The sequence below is a fragment of the Rhincodon typus genome, chromosome 5 (assembly GCF_021869965.1).
Source record: "Rhincodon typus isolate 14 chromosome 5, sRhiTyp1.1, whole genome shotgun sequence".
Lineage (NCBI taxonomy): Eukaryota > Metazoa > Chordata > Chondrichthyes > Orectolobiformes > Rhincodontidae > Rhincodon > Rhincodon typus.
The window spans coordinates 9,065,559-9,076,594 of NC_063336.1; the positions used below are offsets into that span (position 1 = coordinate 9,065,559).

The 11,036-nt window shown below is 47.0% G+C and overlaps 1 protein-coding gene across 12 annotated transcripts in view; it reads right to left on the reverse strand.

Moving 5' to 3' along the window:
- Positions 1-11,036, reverse strand: part of vegfaa (vascular endothelial growth factor Aa) — a 43,576-nt gene that overhangs the window by 25,916 nt on the left and 6,624 nt on the right. For all 12 annotated transcript variants that reach the window (XM_048596940.1, XM_048596938.1, XM_048596941.1 and 9 more), the window contains 2 exons: positions 9,618-9,657; positions 599-795 (listed from right to left, as the gene is read on the reverse strand). In XM_048596940.1, the coding sequence (XP_048452897.1) occupies positions 599-795; positions 9,618-9,657 (237 nt within the window). The remainder of the gene's footprint in view (positions 1-598; positions 796-9,617; positions 9,658-11,036) is intronic.

The window sequence follows — 11,036 nt, forward strand, 5'->3', positions numbered from 1 at the left end:
ACATGCGCACACGCACACCACACCACATGCGCACACGCACACCACACTACACACGCACACAGTTGCCTGCGGGTAGAATCAAACCCAGGTCCCTGGCTCTGAATGGCAGAAGTCCTACTGAGCCACTGTGTCACCTGAATAAAGCCCTAACCAATCCAGTCTCTTTCTGTATGTCAGTCCTGCCATCCCAGGAATCCGTCCAGTGCTTCACTCCCTTAATAATTCAGTCTCGCAACCGCCAATGCCCAGTAGCAGCATCTACAAGATGTGCTGCAGCATCTGATCAAGGTTCCACTTTCCAAATCTAAGACCACTGTCATCTCGTAGGACAAGTGCGCCATACGTATGGGAACACCACATCCTCCAGGGCACACACACAATTCTGACTTGGAACTATATCATCATATGTCTTTGGCTCCGTGTACTGCCACAGGCCATTGGGAGGGTGGAGGGTTACCTACAACGCTGTTCGGGAAGAGCAACAAAGGGGCAACTGCATTAACCATCGACTGAAGAACAATGAAATATTGGAGAGAGGCTCAAAGCTGGACCAGAGGGCAAGGGGGGTACCACTGAAAGACTGGAAATTAGCTTTTACCTCCATTGTCACTTCATTCACTTCCGTGGGCACACACTCTAGCCCTTCATCGCTGCAGCACCCAGCACATCTCCTTAGAAGCACACAAGAAGGCTTGAAGATGTGCTCCACTTCCTCTGGATACTCCTGCAAAATGTCAACTAGAATCTCCATGGGTTGACAATGGCTCCTGTTCCACACCTCCATGAATTTGATGACTGCAATAGAAAGGAAGAAGAGAAAGGTGATTTGCAAACAGTGGACTGCCCTCAAGATTTCAAAATCAACTGGGAGCCTTTCCATCTCATGCAAGAAAATCACAGCGGAGGCTGGAAATCCGAAACGAGGAACTCGGCAAGCCTGGCAGCATCTGTGGAGACGGAGAGAAACAGACTTAACGTTTCCAGTTTGGCGTGACTTCTTCAGGACAAGAAGACTCTTCTGAAGAAGATTCACATGAAACGTTAACTCGCTTTCTCCCCAGACAGATGCGGCTGGACCTGTAGATTTTCTCCAGCCATCTCTGCGTTGGTTTAGGAACATTTCCCCTGTTCCCTCGAGAGATTACCCCTTGGGGCCCAGACTGCGATGGACCTACAGTCATGGAACCCACAGGGGCCTGACCACTCAGCTCACAAAACCCGGCCGGTGTGCCCGGTGTGCCAGCTTAGCTTCAACGTCAAACCCCGCACCATCCTCAATTCAGATCTATTTCCACAGCAGATGAGGATGGGGAAGGGAAGCGTGTTATGTTTGAGTGGAGGTAAGTGTCAATGAGAAAGTTTGATTTACCGGCTCACTGAGTGGTTCCTAGCCCAGCAAATGTCGCAATCCTCACCCTTACTGTCACATCTCTCTCTGCGACCTTGTCTATAACCTTCTCTGGCCCCATAACCCTCTGAGATATCCGGCCTCCTCTAATTCTGGCTTCTTACACAGCTCCCAAACTTAATCACTCTGTCAATGCCTTCCAGCTACTTGGGTCTGATGCTTTCTAATTCCATCTCTGCCTCACTTTTGTCTCTGTCTCCTCCTTCAAAACTCAATGTCATATTCAGTTTGGCCGAGGGCATGTGAAATGCCTTGGTACGTCACACTCCTTTTATAGGCGCTATATAAATACAGCCCAGCCATCGTTGAGCAGGAGCAGGCAAGCCGACCCCAGAGATGGGAGGCCGGGTCACCGAGTGCAAGAGGTGGCGGTGGGGGGGTTGTTTTTCACTGATTAGTTCAAAGTGAAAATCAGATTGCCAGGAGGAGGATAAGGTCTGCATGCTGGGGTTGGAGGTGAAAAGTAGAAAGGCAACAAGACTACAAATCTCTGGATTAAGTAACACCATTCCTGCAGGATACAAGTTGCTCCCAAAACTGGAAGGGTTGAGGATTTGATGGGGTCTGTGATGTAGGGCACTGCGTTGACTCTTCTCTGTCACCACCATTCAGTTGTGACTGGGAAAACCATCTGTCCACACTGTGATAAAAAGGTGTAGAGCTGGACGAAATCTCTGAAGAAGGGTCTAGACCCGAAACGTCAACTTTCCTGCTCCTCTGATGCTGCTTGGCCTGCTGTGTTCATCCAGCTCCACACCTTGTTATCTCAGAATCTCCAGCATCTGCAGTTCCCACTATCTCTGTCCACACTGTGCTTCTGTTCGCCTGGAGACATATCCCCCCTCGGTGCTGTTTGTGCAGATTAAACAGATGATAAGGATGTTGTTTAGCCTGATAGCAAAATGGCTTAATTTGGCCTGTGGTCGACTCTCAGACTGTCGGCCCTGTCAAGACAGTGTGACCCGTTCGCTGAGGTTGGACCCTCAATTACAAGCAGCCTCTTATCTTCATTTTGAGGCGGCGGGCTGGAGGGGGAGTCAGAGTGTTGCAGGATTGTGGAATGATCAAACGGAGCACGAGGAAGTTAAAAAAAGAGCCGTGTTTGCCCCGCCACAGAGATGTTTTAACTCTCTACCACCTCAATAGTAACCCGATGAAAAATGCCTACAAAAATTGCCCTGACGTTGTGAGAGTCACATTCAAAACACAAAGCTTTCTTTCTTCAGGAACTATTATTATGTGTGTGCAATAACCTGTAGTGTCTCTACCTCTGAGCCACAAGGCCCAGGTTCAAATCCCACCTTCGCCAGAGATAATCTCTGAGAAGGTTGATTAGACAATATGCTACAATAGTCATTGTTGCATATTGGCTAATAGACCCAAGAAAAGCAGAAGGAGACTATATGGACCCTCTGGACATCATTTGTCATTTAACAAGTTCAAGACTGGGCCCCCAAATAAATCTCCTTTGTCCATTTACTCCCCCACACCTTCCTGGACAGTACTAAAATTGATCGATTTTCACAAACTCAAAGACAGACATCCCCTAGCCTCCCAGGGTGGGGGGTAAACCTCACAGCCCTTTGAATAAAGAGATTCCCCTTCAGTCATTGATGTCTACAGCATGGAAACAGGCCCTTCAGCCCAACTTTTCCCACACTGCCCCATTTTCACAATTAAAGTATCCCACTTGCCTGAAATTGGTCCATATTCCCCCCGATACCTATCCCACCCACGTACCTCCCAGTTTATTGGGGCCCCTCATCCCAAGGACCATCACCTTGCTTCCCCACCCTCTCAACTGTGATGTACTAGAATCCCTAACAGGGTGGAAACAGGCCCTTTGGCCCAAAAAATCCACACCAACCCTCAGAGCATCCCACCCAGACCCATCCCCCTATAACCTACCTAATCTACACATCCCTCAACACCATGGGCAATTTAGCACAGCCAATCCACCTAACCTGCACATCTTTGGGCTGTGGGAAGAAACTGGAGCACCTGGAGGAAACCCACACAAACATGGGGAGAATGTGCAGACTCCACATAGACAGTCACCCAAGGGTGGAATCGAACCCAGGTCCCTGGCGCTGTGAGGCAGCAGTGCTAACTGCTGAGCCACCGTGCCACCCCTTCAGACAGGGTGTTCTTCAGACAGAGGAAAGAATTTCTTAGCATCTACCCCGTACAGTCCTATGAGTTTCAACATTGGAATGCAGAACAAGAGTAACTGTACTGGGAGTACCTCGAGATGTTACAGACTCTCTTTACCACCTCTCACCACCATTATCCTCAGGGACAAATTCAACTCAATGCAAACAAGCTAATCCACGAAGGTTAATCTGCGCTTGTTACAAAATAAAATAAAAACTCAGATTGATTCACTGTTTGGCATGTCATGACTGACTGTGGTTTGGAAACTTGGGGTTTCCTTTTCTGCTTAGTCAGTTCTGATTTGCCATAGCTTGTAAACTCAGTTGTTCCCGGTATCCATGGCACCAGCTTCAATTGCTTCTGACATCATCCAGAACACAAGGGTTCACAGATGTGTGTGTCCACAGATCCCTGAAGGTGGCATGTTCATAGGGGCAGTGAAGAAGGCAGATGGGACTCTTGCCTTTATCAGTCGAGGCACAGATCCTAGGAGCAGGGAGGTTATGTCGGAATTGTACAGGGCTTTGGCTAGGCCACAGCTGGAGTATTGTGCGCAGTTCTGGTCACCGCACTATAGGAAGGATGTGATTGAAGGGGGTGCAGAGGGAGATTCACCAGGATGTTGCCTGAGGTGGAGCAATTAAGCGATGAAGCGAGACTGGATAAGCTCAGGTTGATTTCTTTGGAGCAGAGAAGGTTGAAAGGGGGACGTGATTGAGGCGCATGGTCGAGGTGAATAGAAAGCAGCTGTTCCCCTTAGTTAAAGGTAAACAACAAGGGGGTACAGTTTAAAGTGAAAGGCATATGGTTTAAGGGCATTTGAGGTAAATAATTTTCACCCAGTGGATGGTGGGGATCTGGAATATTGAGGCAGGAAACCACACAACATTTAAAAAAAAAGGTGCTTGGATAGACACTTGAAATGTCATAACAGTCAAGCTATGGGCCTAGGACAGAAGAGTGGAACTATTGTAGATTGTGACTCTGTGTGTGCGTGTGCGTGTGTGCGTGTGTGTGTGAGACACTGCAAGACTGTCACCCTGGGCAAAAGATCCTGCCAACAGAGCAGTGGTGAGCAAGGGGAGAGGGGTGGGGGAGCAGAGGACTTGTAAAAGAGATAGGTTGGCGTCAGGACACTCTTCCTGCTTTTCCAGGGTGTGAATCCCTCCCCCGGCCCACCATCCCTTTCCCCTCAAGACCCTGATATCCTGAACGAATGGACACTTAAAGGCTTTACCGCACCTTGAGTGCAATTTTCCCACTCCGCAGTGACGTGCAACTGGCCAGCTCCAAGCAAGTGGGACACTGTGTCCCAGGGTCCCCCAGTCTGATATTCAGATACTGAAGCCCCGTACTCACAGGTCACTGCAGTGCCAAGGGAGCGCTGCATTGGTGGAGGTGCGCCGTTTCAGATGAAAGATGAAACTGGGTTTCCCTGACACTATTTCAAAGGATTAGAGTTGCACTTCTTACAGACTGAGCCCACAGCCACCAAAGAGGTCATTTAATTTATCCCAACTTTCTGTGGACTGAGAAAAACGAGGGGATCTTAGTCAGGACAACAGAAGAATCAAAAACTGTAGAAGGATAAACCCATGCTGCGTGATTGTGATGGGGAATTCTGTCTGAACCAAATTGAGGGATTGGCCTTTACAATTCTCTGTCTGACCTTCAGTATTGTCCTTCAGCTGTCCCAGCTATGCCATCTTAGAATACCAACAGCTTTCACACTCTCTTTTGCTCACAGACAGAATCTCTCACTCTCTCTCTCTCTCTCTCTCGCACACGTACACACAGAAACAGGACCTTTCACATATATACATTCTCACACGCGCACACACACACAGACTCACACAGAGAGACAGACACACACACACAGACACACAAACAGAATGGCTCTCGCATGTGCAGACACACACAAACCCTTTCATACTTACACATTCTCACTCTCACAGACAAAAACCTCTCTCTCACACTCTCACACATACAGAGACAGAATCTCTCTCACACTCCGACACACACAAACACTCACTCAAACACTGACACACCCACGCACACATACAAACACATACACCAACTTCCCTGCCCTGACCAACCCTCACCCCTCTGCGATCTCACAATCCAAATAAAGTTATATTTGTGAAAAAAGGGAGTAGACAAAGATTTTGAACATAAATTGCAGTAATGAAAGCTTCATCATCAGAGACATGGAGGGATTAAGCTGCACTCTAAAGCAAGAAACTGTGATGGCAATTTGGCAAGAAGGCAGGTCAATGAAGGACAAGCCTCTACTGTATGACCTTGTCTCATGTTGTTGCTGTTCAATTGCATTTTAAAGATGGCCTTTAAAACCAGATCTGCGCTGGTATCTTATCTTCTCTTTTTCTCAACTGTACACAGAGCTGTTTATTCAGTTTACTATCTCTCTGCCTCATAACCAGGAGCCCCTGTCCCCCCCTCCCCTCCCCCACCACTGCTGAAACCAAACCGACCCCAATCTATGGTGGAGTGTGGTGCAATATAGGAGAACATTACATTAATGAGGCACTGCACATCCTTAGACCCACTCTGCTTTGTGTTGTAATTTTCAAAGTCACTCTCAAACTGACACAGGAGAACTTCCTTCAGGCTGGGGACATGTGTTACCTGAACTCTGATTTCTATCCAATTTAACAACTTGCTGGCAATTTTGGGTCCTTTGTGTATTCTCCTGGACTTTCCAAAGCAAACACACATGACATCAGTCCCTCTGTAGAAGACTGCATTCAGGAACATCTCTTGTTGTTTGGCTCCCCACTCTAAGAGCCAGGGGACAGAAGGAAAGGATTTACATTTCTGTAATGCCTTTCATGGTCATCAGACATCCCAAAGTGCTGGTCCAGCCAATGAATGATGTGCCACTGAGGTGAAGAATTGATAGAGGGAACATTGTGTGCTGCCATTTCCAAGTAAAGTCCCAGCAGCCCCGCACCATCGTTTATACTGGTTGAGATCTGGGGATGTAAAAATCAATACGATCACCTGAAACTATCCAGTCCCCTCCCTTCCACTACCACACGCACTGTCAATCCTCACCACCCATACCTTACCACTCCCCACACAATCTTATTGTTGCCACAAGAGTTGGCCACCATTGCCAGACAATGTTATCACCTCAGGCTGCCTGGGCTGGAAAGTTTCAGTTATAGGGAGAGGCTGGCACTTTTTTTTCGCTGGAAGCGCAAGAGGTTGAGACTTATAGAGGTTTATAAAATCATGAGGGGTATAGATAGAGTAAATGACAGGTGTCTTTTTCCCTAGGGTGGGGGATTTCAAGATCATATTTTTAAGGTGAGAGGAGAAAGATTTTAAAAAAGGACTTTGGGGCAACTTTTTTTACACAGAGAATGGTTTGTGTGTGGAATGAACAGCCAGAGGAAGTGGTGGATGCGAGTACAGTTACATCATTTAAAAGACTTTTGGATAAGCTCATGTTTAGGAAGGGTTTGGAGGGATATGGGCCAAATGCAGGCAGGTGGGACTAGTTTAGTTTGGGACTATGGTCGGCATGGACTGGTTGGACCGAAGGGTCTGTTTCCGCACTGTGTGACTCTATGACATGCTGCAACTAACAAGAAACAGTCAATCTGAGCGCTGTGCTTTCCAAAGCAAACACACATGACATCAGTCCCTCTGTAGAAGACTGATTACAGGAGGTACACTGAGGTTATATGGTAGCACTTGAGATGAAGACATTCATGCGCCTGAGTTTCCAATTTATATCCCCATTACACTAGGCCTTTCCTCGCAACCCTTAAAAGAAATTGTAGAAAAAAGAACAATTGTGTAAGAATTTGTCAGAAGCTGAGGTGACATTATATAATTTGTATTAAAATAAAGGAAGAGGTAAGTTGATTATTATTATGTACATATTGAGTCACAAACTATGGTTCCAAATGTGTGAATAGAAAGACAAACCTAACAACTGTAAGGTGTGGTCTCAAATTTGATCAGATGCTTGTTGACTAGCTCTACAGATATCAATGTCTGTATCAGTACCTTTACCTGTACAGGTATCAGTGCCTGTGTTTGTATTTGTGTCTCCATTGGTACCTGTACAAATATCAGCACCTGTGCATATATTAATATCTGTCGTAATGAGAGCCTGTGCCTCTATCAGTACTTGTCTAGTATGGATGCCTGTATAGAAGTCAGTACCTGTCCCTGTATGGCTTTCAATTCCTGTCCAGTAACTCTGCCTTAACAGCTATCAGTGCCTGTATCAATCAACACATATACCAGCACTGAATCTTGAGCTGAATGCCAAGTTAATTTGCTGCAGACTTTGCTACGATACTAAAAGGGATTTACACTGGTGCAAGGAGAGAACCCTGGTGATCGCAGGTCCAGAGATCACTGAAATCACATGGTGCCCATGTTCTGGAAAATCCTGCATAGCAGCAGTTAGCCTTTCACACCAATTGACTCTGTCATGCCAGTGGAAACAGTTTCTCTTCATTTAATCAATCCAAACCTCTCATAAATTCAAACGCCTTGATTAACCTCTTGTCTGTGCGCTGTTCCAGTTGCTCCTCCTACACTACCTGCAATGCAGCCTACGAATCTCTTAAAGCTCTTTCTGCACCCTCTCTCATCCTGTGCAAGGTGTACTGCCCACAATTTGGCCTGATATTACAACAAGTGATCTCTAGAGTTGATGGTGGTGTTAGGGTAATAATAGTAACTTTGTGATTTGGGGTACTAGGTTCAAATTCTCCTGATAACTGCTTTGGAGAGCGAGGGTGGGGGGCGGTGGGGGTTGCTGTTTAACTTAATAAGTTTGGAACTGGAAAGTTAGTTTTAGTAACCATGAAAGATATTTAACAGTCGTTAGCAAAACCCATTAAGGAAGGGAATCTGAAACCAAAACAGAAATTGCTGGAGAAACTCAGCAGGAATGACAGCATCTGTGGGAAGATAGCAGAGTTAATGCTTCGAGTCTTCTTAACCAAAACATTAACTGTGTTTTCTCTCCACAGATGCTGCCAGACCTGCTGAGTTTCTCCAGCAGTTCCGGCTCTTGTTTCGGATTTCCAGCATCTGCGGTTCTCTATTTCAGGAGGGGAATCTGCTGGTCTCCATGTAACTCTGCAGCAATATGTTTGACATTTAACCCAAACAGGCCACTCAATTCAAGGATAATTAGAGTTGGCAACGAAAACACAAATCTCACCAGCAACGGCCAGACCCCATGGAAAAAGGATGAAACTTTACTCGCACCGATGCACAAGCAACATGCCACGCACAAGGTAAACGGCAAATATTTGATGGAATGTTGGTTGATTTATTGTTGCCACATGTACCAAGAGACAGTGAAAAGTGTTGTTTTGTGTGCTGTACAGCCGTACAAAGTGCATCAGGGCGGCAGAACAGAGTGTAACCTTCAGTGTTACAGCCACAGAGAAGGTGCAGAGACAGAGAGAGATCAGAATTAACATTTGAGAGGTCTGTTCAAAAGTCTGATAACAGGAGGGAATAAGCTGTTCTTGAATCTGTTTGTGCATGTATTGAAACGTTTATAAAAACCGAAAGAACAACGGATGCTGTAAATCAGAAACTTTTATATCTTCTGCCCAACAGAAGAGGGTGGAAGAGGGTAGAATCAGAGTGGGAGGGGCTTTTGATTATGTTGGCTGCCTTCCAGAGGCAATGGGAAGTATTAATGTGGTCTCTGCACTTCGAGGGGAGGTAGAAAGTTTCAGAATGGCTAACCTGCGTCTAACCGGGCTGCCAGGAGGAAATGGATGGCCATTCACTCCCATCACACTTCGCCACCAACATCAGGCGCAACAAAGAACCCAGTTTGCGTGTGTGTTGGGAGTGGGTGGGGTGGTGGGATGGGGGAATGGTGCTGCGGGAAAGGTATGGAAGGAAGACGGCTGCACTGCCGCAGGTGACCAGAAGGTGGCAATCTAAGCCTGTGCTGAGAGCCGGCAGAGTTGCATGTAACATTTCAAGTGGAACACGATCCCAAGACTGGTTCGCAAATCAATAGGACTACAGCAGGTTCATTTACCTTCACTTCTCCGTGGTTTTTCGTTCGGGATGTGCGCCATCTACACAGCCAACGACCGAAGTAAACAATTATATAACGGGGGGGTGGGAAGGGAACGAAAAAGATAAAGAGAAGGACAGATTAGAAACAGTTATTAAACAACCACACACACACACAAAAATTAAAACTTGGCTTCTATCGCTCAGTTAAATGAACTAACAGGCAGATACAATTGCAAGAAAAAAACCTGTGTTCCATCCACAGACACGAGGGTGACATTTTAAACCATGTTCATTTTGAATTATAAAACAAAATACACATAGGGACAGGAGAAAGAAGCCACTCGGCCTTTCGAAACTATCCCACCCCCAAAAAAAAATTTAAAAAAAAACACATCTCTGCCAACACAAGGGAGGGAGGGAGAGTTTAATAGCTACTGGACTCCTCCGGGTCAAAATGGGATCGGCAATGTTTATTTATTTTGAAATCTGACCTGCTGGCTCCACGTTTCAACTTTACACACGCACACAGAGAGGGAGAAAAAAATTACGCAAGCTTGGGTCCGCTACTGTGAGGAATGATTGCAAGGTGTTTCTGCAAGGCACGGAGACTCTGTGTGTTGAGCTCTCCAAGGCACGGCACCACCTGCTCTGAGCCAACCCGGCTCAGGCTGGGGACTGGGGCTGTCTCCAGGGACAGGGACAGGGCTGGGACAGAGGGCGGAGAAAGTGAGGGTAAAATAGGATGAGGTTGGGAGGGGGATGCAGATGGAGAGGGCAAAGGACAGAGATGTGAAGGGCTGGATGGAAGAGGAAATAGGTAGAACGAGGCCAGAGGGAGCAGGAGAGGTGAATGAATAGAAAAACAACACAGTAAGTCACAGCTTTGATGGGCTGTCCCGTTGTCTAAGACTTTGCTCACTCTCCTGTGGATCATGTTATCATCGGTTTCTGTCTCTGGGACCGCGTATAGCGTACACTGTGTGTGTGTGTGTGTGTGTGAGAGTGAGTGAGAGAGAGGGAGAGCTGGAGACAGACAGGCACATAGTGAATCCGGCAGAGGCCGTGCGAGAGAGACAGTGTGCGAGTTAGAGTGTGACACTGTGTGTGTGAGAGAGGTAGACAGTGTGTGTGTGTGTGTGTGTGAGAGAGAGAGGTAGACAGTGTGTGTGAGAGAGGGAGACTGTGTGTGTGTGTGTGTGTGTGTGTGTGAGAGAGGGAGACAGTGTGTGTGTGAGAGAGGTAGACTGTGTGTGTGTGTCTGAGAGAGAGACAGTGTGTGTGTGAGAGAGAGGTAGACAGTGTGTGTGTGAGAGAGCGAGAGGTAGACAGTGTGTGTGTGTGAGAGAGAGAGACTGTGTGTGTGTGAGAGAGAGGGAGACTGTGTGTGTGTATGAGAGAGGGGGATGGTGTGTGTGTAAGAGAGGGAAGACAGTGTGTG